Source organism: Enoplosus armatus, chromosome 1, assembly GCF_043641665.1.
Source record: "Enoplosus armatus isolate fEnoArm2 chromosome 1, fEnoArm2.hap1, whole genome shotgun sequence".
NCBI lineage: Eukaryota > Metazoa > Chordata > Actinopteri > Centrarchiformes > Enoplosidae > Enoplosus > Enoplosus armatus.
The window spans coordinates 17,041,295-17,067,003 of NC_092180.1; the positions used below are offsets into that span (position 1 = coordinate 17,041,295).

The window sequence follows — 25,709 nt, forward strand, 5'->3', positions numbered from 1 at the left end:
ATAAGACTGTTTTATTCATGTGTCCCCCCTATTGTTAAAGTTTACAATATACAAGATTAACAGAAGCAGTTACAGTTGCATTAAGGATGTGGGCCCAATCTCTACAATAGCAGTAACTGTATTACTAGAGACACAGGGCAGATTCAGCTCAGAAATGTTTATGTTGTATACCATAAGAGCCAGGTGCCCTGGAGCAGCTTGCAGATGAGTGTGACATAGCTTAGATGAGAATCGGCACCAAAAAGTCTTTAGGTGCAAAGATTTTAGGGTATCTTAGTGTCTTAATTACAAGGGTAAAAAGGAATGTAAGACTGGATACCAGATGGGGTCATCAGCAGTAGTAGTAGACTAAATCATCAGCAAAGAGTGTGATTTAACTATCGTAATATCCTCAGTGACAGTCCAATTTACAGGTGCACCCCTGTAGCTTAGGGATGCATGAACTGCAATGTCTGTCAGTTTGAGTCCGACTGGAGACCTTTGTTGTATCCTTCTCCCTCATTTCCTGTCACCTCTAGTGTCTATAATAAAGGCTTGAAGAGAATGCAGAGAATTAGGTGAGAAGGTTGATATCACTCTCATGTCTGTACAGTAAATGTGAGGCTGCAGCCAGCAGCAGGTTAACTTAGCTTAGCACAAAGACTGAAAACAGAGGGAAACAGCTAGCCTGGCTACATCCAAAGGTAATGACAGTTTAATCTGTACAAACACTGAAGTATAAAAAGACACATTATGGCTTTAAGTGGGTTATATGCCTGACTATTTTTTGGCCCAGGACCAATAACTTCTTCTCTGCTGGTTACCTGGCAACCTAACAGTCATGACAAGACAGCAGGAATTTACTGCACCTAGCCAAGACATACTCTGCATAACGGGACCACATTTTGTAGTTTCAAAACAGTCCACTGCATTGCTAAAAAGTTTTGGAAATTTGAGAGTACTCAAGAGATTGACTTTGTTCATGTGCTGTGGAAGGTGTCGTTCCTACCTGACTTGTTGTACAGTGGCCAACACACAATAAAGCGTTTGATGCAGAGCGTCACTAATATGGGGGGGCACAGTGGTGCCTCACTGTTGCCTCACAGCAAGAAGATTCTAGGTTCAGACCTCAGACCACCCTGCCTCTCACCCTCCACAACCCTACACATAACTCAAGTATTATGAAACAGGTTACTCTTCAATGTCTTTGGATTTAGTGGATGAGAAGTGGGGTTGATTGGGTTCATCCTAATTTGTTGATCACACACTTGTGGATATTTGGTAGATAGTGAGATATAGTGGCTAAGCTAGTCCCTTTGAGATGGCTTCATAGAACCAGAGCTATGAGTCAATATCATTCCAGTGCTGCGTGAGAGGCTCCTCTGTGAAAATTGTGGGTTGAAACAAGAGTGGCAACAACCAATTGAATTCAGATTGACAATTGCTCATAGTTGTTGCACATAAGAAGCCATAATGACTTCTCAATTGGCATACACTTTGCCTATGTAGAGTAAATGTCAGACAGGTAATTATATCACCAAGTATGATGATTTGTGAAAAGAGCACTTCTACCCTTCCTTGTTGCCATCAACTTGACTGGATCACAGTTGTACAGCCTACCAGAAATGTGTCATACACAACGCCCACTAACAAGACCTTAACAAGCAGCCCACACACCTCTGTCTCTGCAATGACAACCCACACCCACCCTCTCTTTTTCTCTCTTTCCGATGATATTCCATCATGATACACATAAAGGGTGAGGTATAATCAGGGACAGAGTAAGCGCACAAGGTCATGGTTATTAACCGGATGGCAGCAGCTGAAGACTAGCTGTCATGAAGGCTCTATGGGAGACCCTTGACACTCATACTCAGGAGAGCTGCATTATTCATCTGGTTCCCCACAACATTAAACCATCCATAGATAGCCTTCATGAAAACCTCCTGTGAGATAACATATATATGAGACTGACAGGTGGAACAGATGAGTGCTCAGGGAGACATTTAAACTCATGAGGAAATGGTATTTAGTTTTTCTTGCTTATGTTATATGACCTACATATTGGGGTGGGACTTTCCATGAAGTTAAAACAATGAAAGGGTGACATAAAAAAGTGAGGACAGATACAATGTAAATACTGAAGGTACAGTATATATTGTGACATGAACATTTACCTAACCAGCTAAAGAAATGAAAGAAGAAAACAATGGGTTTTAATTTTGTTCATGATTGACAGAGGCTATTATTTTGTTTTCAGTGTATTTCATTATCTGAGAGTTAATCTTTTTAAGATCCTCAGGTGAATATTTGTGGATTAGAAGAAACTCATTTGTCCTGTGCCCTCAAGATATGAGTATTTGATACAGCAGAAAACTGTAGCAAATCATTTAACTGATTACAGTTTCTTTCAAGTGGCTCAGAGCGATCCTCCTAAATGTTTTAATGATATGGAAGTTACATGATATGGTACATTCTATTCACGCATAGATACAGTAGATTAAAATGATGAAGCATTTGATGAAATTGACTAGCAAGTGAATTTAATATCCATGAAGTACAAGGCATTATCAGCTTCAGCTCTTTTTATCCTGCCAAGGGATACATATTATTTGACAGGAAGTGCTGGGTGTTACACAGCTTTCCTCAGTTGAAAGAAAGCAAGACAGACATTGTTCCTTTTGGTCCTCCTGTCTCTTTCATCTTAACTTAGAAGAATATGATATATGAGATATGTCCCAAAATGTGAAACCACACACTCATAACTTTGGTTTTAAATAGATAAAATACATTTTTATCTGCTACTAACTAGGAAAAGTTCCAGCAGTCCCTTTTTAACAAAATTCCCTTGCATGCCTTTACTTGGTTCCTCTCTGTACATTTTATAAATATTTTACTGTTCTTTTATTATCTTACCAGCTCTTTTCTATCTTTTTTTAAATCTCTTTTTATGTTCATGGAACAATACAAATGCAATGAGGAACAGGGGAAATCCTGTCCTGATTCTGACAAGAATTGCTTTAACCTACATTTAACACACAACAACACATAACACCAAATTGTCAACCATGATTCGAAAGCGTAGAACATATTTGTTTATATGGCTGTAATGTTTTGATGAAAAGGCAATGTAAATGGAAATTGGCTTACAGTATTTTAAGGTCTCTTCCTTCAGGTTGTTTTGAAAAAACAATTGCTCTGAGGATTGTGTTAACTGCAGCTTTGAATTCTCCATTAAAACAGCAATGCGCTATACTGCATGTAGCCAGAAGGATATGCTCTGTGCGTGTAATAATAAATGAAAGACATTTATAGCAGTTACAACATTTTATTGTAACTTTCACTTACCACCAGGGCTGGCCTCTCACCAACACACAAGGTAAACAGCAGAAGCCTAAATGTAACATCACTATAGGCACAGTAGAGAGAAGTGCTGATTGTAAGCCGTTTAAGCACATGAAATGAGGAAGGAGTATGAGGGGGACTGACTGTTTTTAATTGGAATAAAAAAGGCGGGGGGGGGGTATGTTAAAACAGGGTAATTAAATTCTTGGCAACTGCTGCTATTTTTTATTCACACAATGAGTCAGATGGACTCCTGATGTAAAAAGATTATATCAAACTTACACTGACTTCCTGTTTACGTGCAAAACCAAAGCACACGCTGTACCCATCCATCAGTGTCTGAAGGGTCATTTTGAATCCTGCAGTTTATTGCTCAACAACAACTTGCCAATTTATGAGCAACACATTTGAGTGTTTCCAACCCAGTACATAGTCTAAAATTAAATTGATTGCTCACTGCAAGGGGAACCATTGCAAATGTGTGCTGTGATAATGTAGTCTTTTTTCCTAAATTGCTTTAGAGTAGCTGCTAATTTGGCAAAGTTTAATTTCAGAGTTGTGCCTACAGGCATTCATAATCTGCTTACAGAGGCAGCCTTTCTTGCCTGTTTCAGAAATCCACTTGGCTGCCTTTTTAGGGATTGTACTTCTAATACACTAATCTTAAACAGTAATAGAATTGACATGCTACAAAATAAATTACAACTTTCTCACGATATAATGGTTTTCAAACTCTTTGAATTTTCATACTTTGTTTCACAGATTTTCTAGTTTCTAGTCCACGTAGAACTAGAAAAGTCAGACAGTGTTTTTTCTTAGATTTCCTGAAATGAAGTAAAACAAACAAACAAACACATAAATAAATAAACCACCAACAAAATAAAGAAAAATGCACAATAAAATTGTAATGCACACAAAAATTTAACTTGGCAAAGATGAACAATTGTTGTTCATTTTATGGAATCATATTTATTGATAACATTTAACATATTTTACTTACAGATATTTTGTCTATAAATCAACCGTCACTGCACATCAACCCGACAGAACAACACGTCGTATTCCCAAAAATAGAAACAGAAACAAACAAACAAGGAGAAGATATCCCACCAAACCATGACCTCATGCACCAAATTAAAAAAACAGTATGGCAGTTCAACTGGTTGTAAGTACATTGTGCAAATACAGACTCACCTCATTAAAACAAGTAACAAGACTATGTAAAAAACAGTAACTACTGTATAAACCCAGGTATAGCACAGACTTAAAATGTCTGCATTTGCCTGTTGTTTTTCTTATGGAACATTATAGAAAATAAAACATCCACCTCTGCGGTCATTCAACATGCAACTGATCCAACTGAGCAGAGCTCAAGACAGTTTGTGTCTCTCTTTTCCATAGTAGTTTACCTGCATTCTTCTTTTAGGACCATATGCGTGCAGCACTCAGCAGCACTACTGTCCAAAGGTACAGCCGAGGCATCAGGTTGATTGGTGCTCTTATTTGAATTGTTGCTCAAGGCTATGGAGAAGGAGGCGTCTTCAGAGAATTACAGGATCCTCCCTGGCTACTTCCTGTGGTCCCCTGGTACTGCAAAGAAGAGTCAACCAGAAGCAATGAAACAACAAGAAGGTCTTCTCTCACACAGTATAAACAGATGTACAGTCATATCAAATAAAACCAGAGCCAAAATTTTTCGAAATCCCAGCTTTTCATCTTGGAACCTCCAAGCAAATGTACTAACCACCTACAGAGTTATGAATTGGGCAGTAAAACAAACAATGAATGTCTCCCATTTCATTTAGGATTTTTGTGAGGTCCGTTTATTTATGTATTCACTTCAATTTTATTGGAATAGACTGCACTGCTGTGACTGTTTTATTTGCCAACTTCAGGCAAAAAAAGATAAAAGCTTATAGAGACAAAGTGGCTCACTTGGAAAACAAACATGTGAATAGACCGGCTTTTGAAACCTATCGGCATGTTGGGACAACAGTACTTTACAGTTTTGGGAGTAGCGTGAGGATGAAAGGCTTGTGAAGACAGAACAACTTCGACTGAAATTAAATGGGAGGAAGTAAATAATAAATGTGATTTCTTGAGGCTCCAATGAAGATTTCAAAGTACTACATACTCTAATAGCCCCGGAAGAAACATAACAAGCTCAATTTCCAGTTCTCTCTGACTCTCGCTGTCTCTTTGTATTTCGCAGGCACAGACCTTTGATGTGCACACAAATACACACAATAAAGCCATGTTTCCGGGCTGAGTGCACAGGTCAGAGATGCCATCCTTCAACTTCTCAGCGTGACTTCCTCTTCTCTTCTGTCAGAATATCGGTTCTGTTGTCTCTCGTAGCTGCCTGCCTCATCCACTCTTCTGCAATTCCCAGTAATGTTTTTTTTCCGTTATACATTTGGGTATTTGCATTTATCTTATTTATCACATATTAAAAACATGAACTGCCCACATATAGCTGAGTGGCTTTCGTCTGTACCCCTACATGCCTGGGGCCGAATCACATTAGAGCTTTGTCTACTTTGTCTCTCTCGCTTGTTCCCCACTGCATCTAAAAAAAGACACAAGATAAAGACTGAGACTGAGTGAACTGGCACAGTCTCAAAGACAAGGGGTCTGTCCTGTTTAGGGACCTGTCAGACTAGTAAATTACCAACATAACTGTGGGCTTAAAACTGGCTTTTTTGTGCATCACCATGGTAACTTTGGCAGAAGATGTGATCTGTTCGAGAGCCATCAGATCCAGACATGTCTTTTCAGAAAAACAGCATCACCCTCTGTGGACTTTTTGGAGGGAACCGCTTTCGGTTCACTGAAGATTATTAAATCAGATATATAATGTTTCTGGGCTGTTCAGGCTACTTGCTTCTATCAAAAGTCTCTTTTTTTTTTTTTTACTTTTTACTTCAATGTTCTGTAGTTTAGAGCCGTATTCCCATTACCGCTGACCAATAATCTTTTCACAGTCTCATTGTAACAACACAAGACTGTATCAGTGAATACTAATGAGCCCACTGTGCCTTAATGACTGGGCAGTGATAAGCTTAATCACTTATTCATTGACACTTTTTTCATCCAGCAGTCCTCTCCAGCATTAGCAAAACAGTGTTAATTTTTTTCTGTAAAATCTTTTGTGTGTTTTAATACTAGCTTGTTTTTTAGAAATGTCAGTAATCCAAATGTTTGCCTTTAGTAATCTTCTTTTTCCATTATTGTAAATTTTTACCATGCAATGTGGTAAAATTGTTGGCACCATATTATTATATATTGTACATATTCTTGTCTTGTTCCCTCTACTGGATCCCCCTACTATTACAGCTGCAATTACCTAATTTCACCACAGAGCTAAATAAAGCTTATCTAATATTCTTTCCTGGAACACACTTGGCTTTATATTACAAAATCTGCCTCCAAAAGCTGAAGAAATATCAAGATTAACATAACAAAGTTACATTAACACTCTTGACTGAACCATCTAGCAAATTTAATTTCATTCATTGTAAGTTAGACTGTGCTCTAATATTTGGTTGGTAACAGTACAATCCTGCCTGAGGACCAAAGCCTGCATGTCTAAGAGCTACATGACAGTTTTGACAGTGTAAGTAGCAAATTATGTTTAGCAAGAAAAAAATGTGTTCATGTTCCAAATCTGGTCAGCTTGCATGGAAACAGACATCCCACCCATCACAGCAAAGTCTACTCACCTCGACGAGAGGATGCCAGTGGGCGACAGGTTTTCGGGGATATGTGAGCATTTCACTCCAGTGGTCTCGACCGAGGCTGTCTGCATCGTTGCCAACTCGACACACACCGATGACCTCATTATGGCCTACACTGTAGGTGCAGGAGGGAGAGGGAGAGAAATGATGTGATCACGACCTACCCTGCATTCCAAAAATATTACAATCTTGAGTGTGAAAAGAAAAAACAACTGAAACTGTACATGTGACAGAAACAAAGCGTTTAAGTTAGACTTAAATGTACTTTTTAATCATTACATTACAATATTTCATCCATTTTGTCCTGCAGCAAGTATAAATTAAAAATGACTCATGCAAAAGAGGTGCAAAATACGTATATGAAGCTTTGTAAAAGCTGCTAACCGGTCATAGTCCATCACTGCAATCAAAAGGCTGATCTGCTCTATATTTTCTGTTGGGACATCAAAGACAATGGCCTCATTATAGACCGGATTCAAAGTGTTCCTCTTCGTTGACGTCTTCCTCTTCTTCAGCCTGCGACCTTCACACATTAGTGAAACCTTCACATATGGATCTATGAAAGTGAGAGAACCAGAATTGGAATACATACATTTTCATTCGGGTTACCAGTGAGGCTCACACTTTAGACAGTATCAGGTTTTAATTACCAGATGCACCAGTGATATCCATGGCCTTGAGATTGCGAGCCTTTATCATTGTAATGGTTAGTCTGCCTGCAGTAGGCAAGTAACAGAGCGAAAACATCAGATCCCCGAGGTCCACATTATCCTGAAAGACAGAACAAAAACACATTCAGCTTTATCTTGATGATATGTTACTAATTTTTGTTGCGCAAAAGCAACTTGACTGTCACACTTTAAATAATAATAATGATTTCTTTTCTAGTAATGCTGCTTTTCATTACTGTACACCAGCCGAAGGTGAAGAATAAGGCCATGGCCATCTGACATTTGGTTACTGAGTTGAAACATGTTTCTCTAAAGGAATACTCTTCTGTCACATCTAATAAAAGCCTCCCACATTTCACCCGACATGGAGACTTCTGTTCGGCTGCAGAAAGGCAGAAGCTCACATATCACTTGCTCTTAAAATAACTCCACTAAAGAAGTGAGAACCAGGAAAGCACACAAACGTGTCGTGGTGAAGACGCCAACTCCTACAGTAGAATCTCTTGCTGATCTACTGGCTACTGGTGTGTTGCAACGATTGTGTTGGTTATTTGAATCAGGTGTCACCTGCTATTAACTTTCAGAGTGATCATTTGTAAAGGGAGTGAGTTTAATCAGTGTGTGAACATAAAACCTGAGAACTAAGAATCAATGGTATCACATTGATTTTGGAGAGCTGCTCCATTAACTGTGATTGTTGAGATAATGAGATAATGGCATCTCATTTCTCAAATATATTGGGAGATGAAAGTAGATGTAGCCTCACATTGTTATGGAAATCGTGAACTACAAGGAACAAGCAAGAACCATTTTATAGCTCATTTCAAGAAACCTTTTATCCTTTGCTAAATAGTCTGTTTTATCATATCAAGGGCGCCTTTGTAACACACACTTTGCAATTTAGTCTGTTTGAGCTGTACAGTAAAGCCAGGTGTTTGTAGTCAAAGTACAATGTGTGCTAAGTGCAAACTGTGGTTAATCACTGAGTTAGTACACCTTGTAGAAACGGAGGGGACAGAAATGTAATTGCTTTTCACGACTTAAGAGAGACGGGTCTTTTGGCTATCTGCTAGCAGGAGAGATCGATGACTTATGGCATTTAATTTTTGCAGGTGGTTTTAGATAAGTGTCTCACACAGTTAGACTCTATTGGGTGATTGATCTTCATTGTGTGAAAAACAATCATGAAAAAAGCTTTTCTGAAAATAGGTTTACTTATAATTGTAGCCTTATCTAAGTAAGGGGTTAGTTAGTTTAAGACATTTGTTTAAAAAAGGAGCAAATAAAAACCTTTGCCTAGTATGAGACACTGCGCAATCATATGCATAATAACATTACAGTATAACAGTATTTTGTTTTTGAAAGTCTGAAGAACTTTTAATGTAATTATGAAAATAGGACTGGATATAAAAAATAAACATTTTATTCAATGTCCTTCTCTTTTTCACTCACAAACACTTTATTTCTTAATTCATTCTTTTAAAAAGAAGTCAGCGTTGCTAAGCATGAATGTCCCATTCTGTGAGATGAGCCACCTTTGAGTGGCCTTGGAAGGCAACGGTCCCAGTGCATTCTGGTTGTTGTAGTGTTTCTACCTTTTGAGCAAAAGGAAATACCACAGCCATTTTTCTCTGTTTTCTCTGGTCATCAGAATCAGAATCAGAAATACTTTATTGATTCCCGGGGGGAAATTTTACATGTAGCACTAATTTCAAAAATATTTGCATCTTTCTTCTGCCTTTGCAGCCCTGCTTTATGTAAAAGACCATCTTTCCAGCAGTGAAATACGCCTTTAACCGACAACCCCTCCAGAAAAAGGCACTCCACATCTCGGAAGGATCCTGTGGGTTTTACATGCTTCATGGTCCATGGTCTTTGTGCACACTCGAGATACAGGTGGGAAGAGAGAGATTAGTGCTGTGTTTCATGTGCTCCAGAATCCCTGTCAGGCAATGAATTGCTTTTAATGCCTGCAGGTCAAACCTTGCAAGTTTCTGATTATCAGGCTATATCCCAAATTTCACAATTTGCACATCCTGTACTTTTTATATATTTATTTATATCCTAGCACATTAAGAATGATACATAAAAACAAAAACAAAAACAAAAGAAACATTTATGGTAATACATTACATAGCTTTTGTTTGTATTGCCATTGCCCAAATTACAAGCTCTTCTGACAATGACAATGACAAACCACAAAATCAGTCTCACTGGCAATCATGACTTAATAATAATCCTACCATTCATTTCAATTAGGTCAATTAATCTGTACAGTGATTGCGACAAATGGGCTCTACTGCGTTACATACAAAATGTCCTACCCTTGTACTGGTGTCCAAAGATGATTGATTGACAATCAATAATAAAGGGCAGAAGTGTCAGCACTGCCCCACAAAACAACCAGAAGTTGAGCGTTTGCTCAAAAATATCAATACTTTTGTCAATATCAATATTCCCCTCAAGTCTCTATCTGACACACAAATATCTTCATGTCATTTTCTCAGCGTCACCTTCTCCTCACTCCCTGTCCATGCCTATTTTTGACAAAAGTGGACCCAAAATCAGCTATCTTGTGTTAAATAAATGAAAACCTATTAAGAACTGATAGCTAGACCATTCATTTCTAATCAGGCATAGCTATATTAGGTCAATACAGATAAACACTATCTTGATGCTTATGACACATTTGTAAATTGTGATCACTTTTGGATAAAGTCTTTGCCATTGTCAGCATTAGACACAATGTCGGTTTTATTAATTGTTTTGCAAAGATATATAGCATGAGATTTCAAGATAAGAGCAAATGTCAGTGTACATCCCTGTGATCTGTTTCACACAGGCTTTGCCCTCCAACAAACTCTAATGGCGTGGCACACTGAAATATGCATGTACTTGCTCAGCCAATCTGTGCATGTCTGGCCAGTCCCCACGGTACTGACTGCACACAGTGCAGGATCGTGACTTACTTGCATTCAGACATGACCATGTAAGAGTGTGGGCATCACCCTCCTTATGTGGGAGGAGTGTTGTTGTTTGATTTTGCTTCATGAGAGGTCAAATAGATTTTTGAGCATGGCTCTCCACCTTTCTAACCACATTGCAGTGGGTGCTGGAATGGCCAACATGTCTATTAAACTGTCATGTTGATGTACCTCGCCTTGTGAACTTCGGGCTCATTAGAGGCTGAAGCCTGTGAGAAACATGGTTACACATTGTGACCCCAGAACTACAAGCACAGGGAGAGCACTCTACTTGTCACCCTGCTGCTCCTCATGTTTCTGATGCCCCCATTACATACTACACGGCAACACCACATACTAACACTATACAGAAATATAGTTCACTGTTCACTTTTTGTGAGGTCATTGTGTCAATTAACACCACACTCAAAATTCAAGTGAATATACTTTACATTTTGACATCTCCTATTTATATGCTACGAATTGTTTTTGTCACTTTAACCCAGTTAGAATTTGTATGTATTGTGAAAGTGGGACACAGCTGCTGACTTTGTGGATGCCAAGTGGTGTTGATGGCTGTATATATGGCTCTCACCATGTGAAGGACTGAGTAGCTACATGTATATTTCAGTGCAGTCAGTGTGGACAAGCAAAGACTGTTCATGCAACTTTCCTTTGCTTTCAGCACTCACAGGTTGCACAAATACAGTATAGCAGCTGGGTGAAGCAGGAGGATACTGTGTGTGTGTGTGTGTGTGTGTGTGTGTGTGTGTGTGATAGAGAGAGATTCAGACAGACAGAGAGAGAGGAAGAAGCATTCTGGCCACCAGTATTTTTAGAGGCCATGAGTAGGAAGCTGTTAATGGTCTTCAGCACATCGTATGTGAGACTTAGTGCATTAAACCAGGCTGGCAAGCTGATATTTGCTGCAATCAGTAGCCTGCAGTATAGGCAGATAATCACAATGCCACAAATTTGAGTAACGGCAACAACAAAAAACATCAGATTTTGAAATTTCAATAAAATAAAATAAAAAAAGATTACTGTTCCTACAAATACAGCATCTTTAATCAATGCATTGCATGTCAGCCTTACAGTACATTGAACATTAGACAACATCAGTGATCATTGTGTAGAAATGATCATGACCAAAATGGCATTATTCATAACTGATGTAGCTTTTACACCAGAAGAGTCACTCACTCACTACGGTAACCTTTCTCCCTGCTTACTTTTGCAGCCTGAGAAACCACAATAGTGACAATACATTTGTATGATTATGGAAAGAATTAATGAAATTCAAGGTGCAAATTTTGTAAACTCCTGTATTTCTTTGCTTCTTGGCAGGTATCTTCCATTATCTGTAGCTGCCTTGCAGCGGCCTACTTTTGCTTGGCTTCCATAGATATTATTTTTTCCAGGAACGCTAGGAGTGATCCCCTTACAATTTGGCACATGAGTTTGACCTAAGGCAGTTTCCACCTATATTATAACGTACAGTTTTTTTTCCTATATAGCACTTCCTTGAGTGATTTTGACACGCTGACAATATGCCATATAGTCTTTTATAAATATTGCCTCCAGTAGGCTTGCTTATCATCATGGCCAAACGTAAGGTGTGTAGTCAAGCATAACTCTGTGTTCTTCTGCCATACCGTAGTACAAACATGATACATTTCATCAGTAAGGGAATACACTAGGTGACTGACTTGTTCAGGGCAGTATCCACATAACTTGCTGCTGGCTCATTGCAGAAAAAGGCGTGCTAGTGATTTGCAGCCCTGCGAGAGACAGCAACCTGACAGAACTAAATAAGGGAACAGAATTTCCTTGGGCTAGTTATTTCCACAACCCTTCAGATTTTCAAATGCTATATTAGATTTTAGATTGTTCCAAGGTTTTGGTGAAGGTTAACAAGTTTTAGTACATGTAACAATTTAGAAACTCAAACTCCATTTTCGAACTACATGATCACAAATACGAAGAAATAATTCCAACTATCGAGTAGTGCACAACTCAACCCCATGTTCAAAAATATTCAGTTTTCAGTATAATCTAAACGTGACTGATCGCGACATTCACATTCTGGTTGAGGCTGATGTTCTGTAGTATATATCAGCATGTCATTTATTTTGTGTTTTAATATAAATAATATATAGGGGTGCAAGATATGCAAAATATGCTTAGATAGGCAATTCTAGATGATTATATGGCTGTTACACAACTTCGCCACTATCAGAACATGTTCAGCAGATGCCTTTCAGATGTAATTCTGCTCTAGTATAGCAAGACTACCATCTGGCTGCTATAATAAGATTCGTACTCAGAAATGATACACAATGGAGCAGTTATCCTGAATGAAAGCATGAACGACTATGGAAATGAATGTGAAAATTCAATGATGCAGCTCTCTCTCAAAGCAGAAAAACGCGTTAACAAGTTTCAAGGTTTTAACAGGTTTCTTTTCCAGGCTAAATTACACACATCACATTACTACGGTGGCTATATTTAGCCTGGATTGACAGCAAGGCCCACATGGTTACAGGTTACTAAGGGACAAAGCTTATTAAACTGAAATGGCTGCAGTGCAGACAAGTCATTTGCATGTCCTGTGAGGAACAGAGCTGCAGGAGACAAACCCAGTCACTAGCAGAGGTAGAGGATGCTTTGCTTATTAGATATACAAGAGACAGACACACACACAGCTGCTCAGGCATATAGTCCCATGCTGCTTTATAGTCTACAGATCTGACTTGTTTTGCTAGTTGCCATTACAGTTCAGTGTTGTCTCAAAGTGTTGTCTTAAAGATAAAACTATAGTATATTCCAACTTGGTTTTACTTTTCAGGGCTCAAGACATCAGTTCTATCGGTCATGATAACATTGTACTCACAAGAGATATTGCTGAGATTTCTGAACACTTTGGTGTTGCTAAAAATAGGTCCAACAGGGCAGCAAACCAAGCAGTTAGACAAGTTATCAACATGTTAGTCAAACTTATTTGGAAGAGAAAATGAAGGTGAACGATAATCCAAAAAAGCAATTACTCTGGCGAGTAAAACATTTTTACAACAGATATATATACGAGGGCCGGAGCATATGAAAGTTTAACCCATGTTGTTAAAAAACATAGTTTTCCTGTAAACACCTGTGCCTCATTGATCTTGCTTCATTGGGATGAAATTAATTGTCTGCAGCAATCAATGGCAAGGAGTCTTATTAATGCCATTTAAGCATGGCATGACAAATGGGATCAATTGCACATCACAGCTCGTTCACACATTGAGATGTCTGTCAATGAAGCAATCGCTCGAAGCATATACCCATAAATATCTATGCATATTGTCTATTACACATTAGATTAGTCAGATCAGCTGTACAAGGCGTCACAAACAGGGAACAGTCAAAAGCATTATAAAGAGCTCAGACTTGTGTGGACAGTGACCAGTAAAGCATAGTAATAGTGGCACTGGTGACCTCATACTAAAGTACGACCATCATGCTCAAGTCAGTTTTCGCACAGACACAATCTCTATCTCTCACACACACCTAGCCCCAAAGTGTCCTCACTTTGCAAAACTGTCCTCACTCTGTAGGTCTAAAACTCAAATTGGTCCTAACAAAGATAAATGTACAACAGACACACACACATACACAAACATGCACATGGTCAATAAGGTAACATCTCTCAACCTGGATTTAATTTACACATGTTTAAAAAATGGGTGGTCCCAGCAAAGTGCACTAAATTTAGATAAGGAGTGGTAGATTAAATGTGTTCTCTAATGTCTCTTTGTTCTTCACCTGTATGAACTGGCTGTGATGCGTACAGTAATAATGTTTGTTACAAAAGGAAGGACTTTAAACAGCTATCTGAAATAAAAGGAATATCTGCATCTTCATTTATTTTAATTACCGCTCCTTCCCAATGTTTCTTAGCTAGGGAGCACATAAAGGCAATAACGCAAATGTATAAAAGTTGTTATATATCTGTGAAAGAGAAATCCTCTTTCAAAGTAAGACCTATTCACCTTACCTACCAACTAAATCATTTATTTAGAGCTGATAGCTCAGTGTGTTTAAAAAAAGCTGTCAACTTTATTTTATACTTAAAATAGAACTACATAATGTCATTGAGAGACAGACTGTGCTTACACAAAAGACCCAAATGTGGACAAAATATGTTGCCGCAAATCTGTCGAACCTAATATAACACCCTTTGTCTTTTGTGGTAAACTTTTCAAAGTAAGCATGGCATATCAAAGTGAACATGACATAATTTTGAACATAAGTGCTGACTCACCGTGGAGACGTATTGGATCTCCCGGCAGAGTTTTGTCTCCCTGGGAAAATCTGCCAGATCCAGGAAGTTGTCCACAACCACTTGGCCAATGATGTCATGGCGTGAAAATCGGTCGAAGTCATATACACTGAAGTGCAGTTTACGCGTGGGAAGCTCAGAGTATGCCACAGGAAACAAGAAGACCTCATCGAACACAGGGTTCAGTGTCTTGCGGTGCACCTTGGTCTGGTGTTTGGTCATACGATCAGGGAGCAGGTAGATCTTAACATAAGGGTCAGAGGTACCGGAGAAGTCCTTGGCTGGGAGATCCTCTGCTTTGTGGATCTTAACTATTAACTGTTCCAGGTCGCAGTCAAATCTGAGGATAAAGTGGAGGCGCCCACAGCCCCCGCCTCTGCGACTGCCTTCATCTCCCTCGAGTGAGCGCTGTTTGTAGAGCTCAGGTTTGAGGCGACCGAGGCCCAGCCCCATTCCAGTGAGAGAGTCCTGCCTTTGGAACTGGGCCACATTGAAGTCTGGGTTAGACAGGTTCATATGTCTGCGAATGGACCCTTGTCTGTAGGCAGAGGAAATCAACAACAAACATCATCATCCAACATCAACAGGTTGAATCAGCCGGAAAGTAGGCAGGATAGGGGTGTGGAGTTGTATGATGAATATGTGTGTCCCATGCAGGAGACCAGAATGAGACCTAAACTGAGTGTTTTAGTTGCTGAACCCTAACCATACCTCAACCAGAATTTTATTGCTGTAACCACAATCTTTCCCTAACCTTACACATGCTGTAGTTACCATGCAGAGTTATTGTAGAAAGCAACAATTTGAAAAACCTCAGCATTGGACATAAAAAACATTGGCATTGAACCAGGTTACGCAGAATCGTCTAAAATGTATGTTTTTGTTATAGTGTTGTGAGCCATGCAGAAGAGCTCAGGTAACTGCAAACACCAATGATTGTAAGAGTTGCATGGAAGAAGGAGTGTTACAAGTTTCTCAAGGAAAAATCTAGTAGTTCTGACAAATAAAAAAAATCTTATACCAACCCAATTTCAGACATTGAGTGACCAGAGGGTGGGGGTTCAGTGGTCTGTCTCTGCATACGAGGGTTAGTGTGAACCCCATTTTCCCGGCTTTTACTCTGGGCGTCCAGCGGGATGTCTGGAGATGTGTGACTGATCTTCATAGCTGCCTCTGGTGTGGCCAAGACCACAGGTGGGGGTGATACGGGAGTCACAGGAGCCTCTACGGATACCACAGACGCCACTGGGGTGGGCTCTCTGGCGATGGAGCAGTGTGATGACTCACGGCGGTTGTGTGTCGGGGGGTCCACTGCTGTGTAAACTGGCTGCCTGGGAGCGAGCTGTGAAGGCAGAGGGCTCATGGTGGGGTTGAGGTGCCCGTGGGCCTCCTTGGTGGTGGGGGAGACCCCACGCTCCCTCCATGGTATCCAGCAGAGCTTCCAGGAGACAAAGAGGGAGACCCCAAACAGGGCCAAGCCACAGGCAGTCACTACCAGTGACAACAGACTCACCGATATATCTGAAAAGGTGAGCAGAAAGAGAGGAAACAATGAACGACAATGAATTCTGCTTTGCTGCAAAGCTATACCTTTACCATCACCATCATTAGCAATTCTAATACATGAAGTAGTGTGAAAACCATTTTAAAATGTTTCTTCATTGTGCTGTTACAATAACTCAGGTGTATGTGATGTTTTAGACTGGTGTTTACACATTATAAGAGTGTCTTAGGACAAATTGTGCTGCTTTGCACTACGTAACAAAAAACAGTGGAGTTAACTTTCTGTTGGATTTTCTCCCCTTTTTTTAGTTGTTACAAAGAATCCTAGACTAGATTAATTAGGATTGGCTACATTTATTTAATTATCCTCTGGAGCCTCATGTCTGCCATCCAAGTGGAGTGTGCCCCATGCCATAATTTTCAGTCCTTTGCTGATAACAGAGGAGGAATAGTGTTGAAACAAAAGAAGCAGTGCATGATTGTTCACACATTCTCATTGAAATACTGGAATACTGTCTAGGGGTAGAGCTGTTGTTTTATTCACAATAATTTAAAGTGTTAAAATAAAGTTTTATATTTAGTCTATGGTTACAGTTGTGTTTTATTGTGTAAGTAAATTAACACCAAGTGAAAAATGGCTAGCTTCAGCATCAACACCAGCAGGTAGAAAACAACTTACATTATTTATCACAAATAAAATTAACACAAAATATTAATTTTGAAATTAATGTTGAAGTAACCTTTAAAGTAGTCAGATTTAAAAGAGAATTTGAGACTGTCTCAAACACAAAAACTTGCAGAAAAAAAACTTTGTCAGCCTACTTTCCAAACTCGTGAGAGTTGATTTTAGTGAGACTTGCTAGTAGTTGTTATATAAAGCACATAGCAGAAAATTGAAGATTTTTGTGTAAAGATAACAGTTTGGTAAAAGAAATAAGCATGATATTGTTTAGCCATGATATAACCACCAAGTCTTCTGTAGTAGTAGTTTAATCAGACATGTTCCAGCAAAAAGGCAAAAAGGTAACTATCACGCACAACATATATTTATGCAAATTTACCTGTGGGCAAGAGCAGAAGCAGTGGCTGTGGGAGTATAAAAGTTTCACTGAAGTATCACACCAGGTGTTAGTCTGTCAAGTAAGAGTTTATGGCTTCAAAACATGACACTGAAGATTCCTGCAGTGCATTTGTTTACACCAGCACAGGGTGTGCGAGTCACCATGGAAAGGGTGGTGAGGTGTGAACCAACAGAGTCATCAAGGGCTTTCTGAATCATCTCTGTTCTCATAAAGTGGGTGACTTTCCCCAAAAGAATTCTTTTTTGAAAGATAAATCATAGAAAATGCTGCAACACAACAGTGCTGAGGTCCAGTCTATGACTATGCAAAAACATGAATTTTGTGAACTTTTTTACTAGTCAAAGGAATTTATTTCACCTTGGCAGAACCTAATGAATAACATTTAACCCTTGTGATTTGTTGAAATTTGCTTTACTTCCTCATTGTTTGGGGTCCCACAGACCCCACTGCTGTATGTGTATTGAAACGATAACCCTTCCCTTTGCCACAAACTGAGCTTGCGCATTTGATGAAGGTGATGTGACTGGTGTTTGAGGTCAGTTAGACCCCAGAGAAGTGTCACACCATAATATACCTCCTATGAATAAAGTGACATAAACCTCCAATAAAAGAACTTCAAATAGACTTATTTAGTTATTTAGGATTTGGGAGGGTTTGTGCTGTGTAAAATGTACTGTCAACATCAACATCATATATATAAATGAATGAGTTTTTATGGGACAAAAAAGTGATGATTACTGTAATCACTCAACAACAAGATGACAAAAAAAACTGAATGCAGTTCACAACATGACTTACTGTTATCTATCAAAGTCTGCACATAAGCGATATTGTGTCCACTGCATCTTAATTCAATCTAATCTTAAGCAGCACCTTTCACATACATTCACTGAAGTTAGAATAGACAGTTGCTCTGCAATTAACAGATAATGATAGTGTGGTAAAACAATAAATAGCATTACAAATATTGTTCTGAACCTTAAAGGGTTTTAATACCAGCCCAGCCCATTTGGCTATCAAGAGCAAAGGGTACATTTTTTGCACTGCAATTTCTACCTTAATTATTCCTTCTCTCTTAACTGGCCATGAAGTTATCACTTCTGCTTCACAACGGTGGAAAATGTGAGGACTCTATGGTCGAAGTTCTCTGCAAAAATGCATTTTTAAGTTCAGCCAAAGCTAACAGGAGGCTTCAGCAGTCTGAGTTAGACAAATGAAATGGTTATCTTCTAAAGTTATGGCCCTTTGAGTACAAAACTCCCTCATGCGTCCCTTGACAGTGTTTCCTTGCTGAGCTGTAGCTGAGGGATACCAACACAAAGGATTTTTGTTCTAAAAAAGACTGTAACTTTGGACAGTGGCCACTTTGGCTAACTCAGACTGTTGAAGCATCATATAAGCTTTGTCTCAACTATGTAATGCAGTTTTCTATGGAGAAGTACAGCAGAGTTTCAGTCACAGGATTTAGGGTAAATTAGCTTATTCTTAGATAATTGAACACTCTCCATCCTATTTTTAACTTGTAGAAAAACCTGTCCAGTGATGGTTTATGCATTGTTCATCTACTAAACCACCTCTTTTATTATGGTACATGTTGATTATTGATTCGGTATATTTAGCTCCACCTTTAAGTCCCGGGTCCATATGCTAGATACCTCACCAGAGTGGTTCTATTGGTACCATCTACAACTTTTTCCAATGGAAACATGAAAATATTCATTCTCGTGTATCACGAACAGAGCTGTCAGTGATACAGACGGTCAGTGATACAGACTTGTGCTTAGTTTAAGTGATGACCATGCTCAGGCTATTCATTGCCTACAGTTAAAGGCAAAGGGATTTTGGGTACATCAATGTATGCACAGTCAATGATGATGAAGTTTTGTATGGATTTTCAAAAGAAAAGTAATTTGTGTATTATCAGTAAAACTACTTTAATCATAATGAGTAAAATTATCCCATTTTAGAGACACTAATGATTGTTTTTCCTGAGTAACTACCCTCACATGGTTTAGCACAGTGTGTCACTTTATTAGCCAAAAAACTCCAGGATTTCAAAAGAAATGCATGCTGATGTGGTTTAAAGAAAGCTAATAATCATAATAAACATAATAAGCATCATATCAAGTAAATGTTCCCCTCATGATTATCAGAATAGAGAATGTGCATAGATAATTACAATAAAGTATTTTTGTATAAGCTGACAAGCTTGCCATTTTGAAGAGCCAGGACAAATCATTTAAAAAAACAGTAGCTTGAAAAGGTAGCAGTGGCCAATATTTTGTATTTGAACTGTGATTATTACTGGCACAATAACACATATGTGCGTTGTGTAATTGTGAATTGTAATTTGTAACACAGCAATATGGTGCATGTAATAACAGGTAGCATCTGAAGACAGCTTTATGCCTAACCTCACTGTTTCACAGTGAAACTAAATGCATGATTTTTACTTGGCAGTGTCCAGCATCATTTTTATTTAGAATTTTAAAACTGCACACGTATCTCCTCCTGTGTATCTCCTCCTGACAGAAATATAGTTTAGTAATATGGAGATAATGTTACAATTATATGCTGTGGCACTGTTGCTATGCCCTCACTGAGGTATGATGAATTTGTTACATGTAAGCAATTTCTTACAGCCATCGCATTTAATCCTCTCATCTTTGTCTCTTTACTAATTATTGCATTCTATACCAAAAGAAAATGTAAAAAACAGAAAGTTTGTTGTTTTAAATTATGCAGTTTTGTATTTACATATTTACAGCACTTCCAATCCAATTTCCGTGCCATATACTGTTTTAGTCATTGATGATGCTTGATGACAGAACGCCGATCACAGAACATCTTATGCAAACAGGAATCATCTTAAATAATCTCTACTACAAATCTGATGCAAAGCTAACACTTAAAATGAAATCATTTACTAAAAACTTTGTTTGTTTGTTAGCTTTTTAAAATTTGTAAGGCCATTAACATCCACTTTAGCTAAAAGTAAATGACATAATGTGTCACAACACATTTAAAGACTGTTTGGTTTCAGTCAAAACAAATCTCAAAAGACTTTTACAATTTTGCATTTTGCATTACTTATCCTCGAAATCCAAAAACCTAATACAGAACTGGCTGTGTGTGTGTGTGGGTGCTGTCTTAAGACCTTGCACAGGATCCCAGAAAAACTGTCCTTTCTGTGCTCTGAGATTCTGTGAATACCAGAATATGTGTGATTTGGGAGAATAATGTGGAGAAATTGAGGGACTTGCCATCTGAGGACACTGAGCCCACAGTCAGCTTGGCAGGCTGCCAGAGTGCTGCCTGTCAGAGAATAACCTATAGACATCTGGAAGGACTCAGAGACTGCATCACAACAAAGAGGGTGGACCAATTTTAGAGCACAAGACCTTCAGAGGTGCAATAGTGTAGGAGGCAAGCAAGTGCTGAAAAAGCAATATCTGGAGCTTCTACCTCCTGAGATGTTGTTATTTGCCTTAATCATACCTTTCTGTGAGTAAAAACTACAAATTACAAAATACAATTATTGGAAGTTGCTTAATTTTCCCCTTGTAGTATAATTAAATTTAACAGTATGTAGTACACACCTTGGTATATTACATGTGAGTGGTTCTGATTGTTTGTCCTCAAGGCCTTGACTACTGCTGGTTTACCTCACAGGATGTTAGTTGCATTGGCCTGATGGTTCATGTCTAACAGATTAGATGGCGACAATTAAAAACAGAAGTGGTTTGGATCCAGCTATGGGAACCACTATTAAAAGTTGTGCACATGCTGAGCCTTTGAGGAATAGTTCCACGATTTAGGAAATATGCTTATTCGCCATCTTGCCAAGTCTTAGATGAAACGATGGATACCACCCTTGTGTCTGTATTGTATGAAGCTACAGCCAGCAGCCAGTTGGCTTAGCTTAGCCTAAAGACCGGAAACAGGGGGACACAGCTAGCCTGTCCAAAGGTAACAAAATCTGCCTACCAGCACCTCATTAAGCTCAATAATTAACACAAGTGTAAAAATGACAAGTTGTGGTTTTAACCGTGGTTATGTGCTGGACTAATGTCACGTTCATGTCATATGGGATGGATGGGAAAGATTCCCGTGTTGTCAGCTTGCAAGCCTTCACATCACTGGATAATTCAAGGTGGTTGTACGATTGCAGAGTTGTGTGAGGATTAAAAATACTGCACAGTGACAATATAGCATATTCATTAAATCTGGATTAAATTACCTTGTTGATTTTTACTGACATCCACATTATTATGAGCCAAGTCGGGAATACTGGAGCTTTCAGAAGGAATGTGAATTTTCCTGTCAAAATTACAATTAGATGTTTACACCTTCGACAGAACCATGGTCTCTATTTTACCCCATTTCCAGTCTTTGTGCTAAGCTAAGATAACCAGCTGGTGGCACCAGCTTCATATTTACCAGACAGATATGAGAGTGGTATTGATCTTCTCATCTAACTCTCAGTAAGAGAGTTAATAAACCAAAATGTCTAAATATTCCTTTAAAGCTTATACAGTTACATGAATTTTGATCACCATATGAAGCAGGGAGGAATATATTGATTCATCTTTACACTGTGTTCCAATTACTAACTTGTTAATTCATCACTCTGAGTATCTTTATGCTACCAGACAGAAGATGGTCACAGATACATCTCCATTATAAATAACTTTTACCAGTGTGGGTTTCTCAAGTTGCAAAGTCAACATTATGTTTTATGTCCAGAAACACATAAATCCATGAGCAGTATCTTTTAAGAAAGACACTGAAATCCAACCAGCCTACCTGGAAATGTGGGTCAAAGGGTGTTGGACTTTGATGTTTTATCTACTTCCTTTGTCATTCTATTATTGGTGCTGCCATCATGCTGGGCAACACATGTCAGCTGGAACTGAAATTAAACCTTGTAGGCAAGCCATCCTGATAGGTAACTCCACCACAGTACCCATACTATAGCAAAACCACTTTTCAAACTGTCAGTGCAATGGAAAAGACAAGACAGGCTGGCCTATATGATGAATGAGGGAGAGAGGAGAGCGCTGGGAGATTAGGGAATAGAGGAAATAAGGAGGGAAAGGTTGAAAGAAAGGGATGCGGAGAGGGGCAGCAAGAGGAGAGGAGTGGGAATTCACAAAGGGCTTTCATGTGGTGAATGATACATAATAATGATAATGCAAACTAATGGAAGCAGAATGAATGGAGAAGGTATGTGGAGGATTGCAGTTGCTGTGCTCTCACACTCCTTCACATTATCTCCCTCACCTTTTTCTGCACACTCACACACACACACACACACACACACACACTGACACACTCACGTTCACACACACTCAAACTCACACATGCACGCATGCCATTCCGATGAGGCTGGTTAGCCTAGGTGTTGGTAATGATGAAACGTGACTCGGTGGTCACATTAATTCTTCACGTGTGACTGAATGTTGGCTTTGGTTTTCAGAAAATACGCCCCCTTGTGCAATACACTTAGCCTATGTCTAAAGTTAAGCACATCCATTTAGTAAATGTTTCACGTTGCCTGCAGGCTTTAGGTAAGACGAAGAATTAAATATGAGGTAAACTTTCAAAGAAGTAGGATATAGTAGATATAGTGTTACCGGCGAGCGCGGGTGCAAGGCAACTCATCCAGGGAAGTGAATAGCCCATAGGCTACATTCAGTTTACATCATCCCTGCAAATGTGCACATGTGTAAAGAAGGAACAGGACTAATGCCACAAATGTAAAATCTTGCAGAATGTCAACCGCACGTGAATGTAGATCGGAAATAGGAACAACAAAATGTAGAGCTCGATTTTGCCTCCTCAGTGAAAAGCAGAGGCAGTCGTTTTCGTTGCAAAAAAAAATTACATCATTAAACTGGATAATTAGTGAGCTAATTAATGCGAGGAAAAATGGTGCAGATCGAATTTCCATGCAAAGGCTATTGGTTGTGAAAACAATAGGTGGTCCAACCTATTGAGTTTTAGGCGCTGAATGTTCAATGAAAGAAGTCACCTGCGCGTTCACTTCACTTCACTGCATAAATGCAACCGTTGAAGTAAGCGTGCAAATGATGCCTCACCTGAATCCGTATAGCGTGGCCTGGCAAGGTCTCGGAAATAGTAGATAAAATCCAGGCAGTGTTCGTTCTGCACTTCCCCCTTTGAACAAAGATCTGACAGGAGTTCAAGTGCCTTCTGACAAATCTCGTCATCTCTGTCTCCAGGCATTTCCCACCAGCATCCTTAGAAATGGAGGGTCTCTTAGGCACCACCACCACCACTCTGCCCGCCTGACAGTCACCTATTACACGCTGCTCAGCACGGCTCCTGGAGTCCGCCTCACATCCAGCGGCACGCCTACCCGCACGATGGAATCGACGGAGACGCTCTGTGTTAGAAAGAACGAAAAAACACCAGTCCAAGTGATCCAGAAAGCGAGCAACCTTTCCCACATGTGGAGCACAAAGAGTTTTTATGTAACATTCAGTCAAACGCTCCCCTCACAGTGCTGCTGCTCTGGTTGAAAGCCACCGGTTGAATCCACGCATCGCCACTGCGGCGCCGCGCGCTGTCCAAGGTGCTGAAATGTGCGCGCGCCTCAGAGCCGGACTCTCGCTACAGTGAGTCTTTGCACCAGAGTGTCCGCTCCCATCTAATGTCTGTACGCCTTCGAGCGGCAACACGCTCAGGAAAAGTTGAGCAGCATTTTACTACAAGGAGAATCAGCTGGATACGAGAGCAGTGCCACCTGAAGCAAACGTCGATCACTTCTATGTTACGACGAACCTGGTGTGGTTTTTACGTGCGAGCACGTGGCCAATCAGAGGATGACATGATTTTTTTTTTCGTTGAGTGAAATCAGTCTTTCTTGCGAGGCACTCATTACATATGTAAGTTTAGTGTAAATTAACTGTATGTAGCATGTAGCATGTAGCATGTCATTTAGTGTAAGAAGCGCACCATTATTAACAGTGGAATTCCTTTCACTCCCCAACTCAGAGAAATTATTACATTTTCAGTGAGCTCTTCACGTCGTGGTCCTGCCAAGACAACCGCAGCTATGGATCCATCTGCAATGACATCCATGATTTGTCTTGCCATAAACTGAACTAATTAGAAATTAGAAAGCAGAGAGAGAGGGCGTTTATTTATCTTCCTGTCTTTATTGTCTTTATTGTTCCTAATCGTTTCTGAAGGACCCAGGGCATAATTATAATCAACAGCTCCATATATTTCTCATGGGACAATCAATGTCAATATTTCAAAGAGTGAGAGAGAGAGAGAGAGAGTGTTGTACTGTCATTTCTGTTGTGCATTTACTCAACCGATCAGTAAGTAGTCTTTCTAAAGGCACGCAATCAATTTCACCTTAATTTCAGTGACTGACAATCCCAATAATACTGCATTGACTCGATGTGGTTGCGGGGTGCATACCATTACACATGAGTGGAAAAAATAATAGCCTGAGTGTGTGTAACACACCTTAAGTGAAAGTAGGCAATTTATGACATGCACCATACAAAGACATGCTGTAGGCTAGTGTGTATAACATTCACAGAGAAATAATCTATTGTCTGATATAAAATGGTCCTTTGGTGGAATGGGGATGTACAGAAATTATTAATGAGGTTACTGGAAAAAAGAAAGTTCAAAGAAGATGGCAATAGAGGGAACAGTGTAACAGAACACCCTCATGTAAATACTTTTTATCAATATATCAGAGCTTCAGGATTTCCCTCATTTACTGGTCATTTCAAATGGAACAAACAGAATAAGAGAGAGATAATAAGAGAGAAAAGGATGCTGCTGCCTTGCAAATGGCGTGTTGTTCTTTCCCATCTTGTAATAATGAGAGCCTAGCAGGCATCCTAAAAGACTCCGCACAAGACAACATGTGAATGTGGTTAGCATTTATGCAAAATACATATGCCTTCTTTGAACAATTAAGGAGGTGGGACTTTTGTGACTGGTGATGATGGGTATGATGGCAGTAATGTATGGTAATCATATGTGTTCGTGTGTGTTTTCCATTAAAAAAAAAATGTTCACACAGCCGTAAGTCAGCTTTCTTGGTGTCCATGGCAACC

The 25,709-nt window shown here is 39.3% G+C and overlaps 1 protein-coding gene across 1 annotated transcript; it reads right to left on the minus strand.

Annotated features, from left to right (window-relative positions):
• Positions 1-4,845: 4,845 nt before the first annotated feature.
• Positions 4,846-23,850, minus strand: syt9a (synaptotagmin IXa). The gene is made up of 8 exons (XM_070931160.1): positions 23,703-23,850; positions 16,064-16,537; positions 15,771-15,780; positions 14,999-15,554; positions 7,712-7,832; positions 7,446-7,617; positions 7,047-7,176; positions 4,846-4,914 (listed from the first exon to the last, which is right to left on the minus strand). The coding sequence occupies exons 1-8, from the start codon at positions 23,848-23,850 to the stop codon at positions 4,846-4,848; spliced, it is 1,680 nt and encodes a 559-aa protein (XP_070787261.1).
• Between the last annotated feature and the right edge of the window lie 1,859 nt (positions 23,851-25,709).

Excerpts from the sequence above, each read along its gene's own strand:
- syt9a (XM_070931160.1), bottom strand. The coding sequence starts at position 23,850 with ATGCCTGGAGACAGAGATGACGAGATTTGTCAGAAGGCACTTGAACTC. Across the intron at positions 7,618-7,711 it reads GGATATCACTGGTGCATCTG|ATCCATATGTGAAGGTTTCA; the intron begins GTAATTAAAACC and ends TCACTTTCATAG. Across the intron at positions 4,915-7,046 it reads ACTGGCATCCTCTCGTCGAG|TACCAGGGGACCACAGGAAG; the intron begins GTGAGTAGACTT and ends TCTTCTTTGCAG.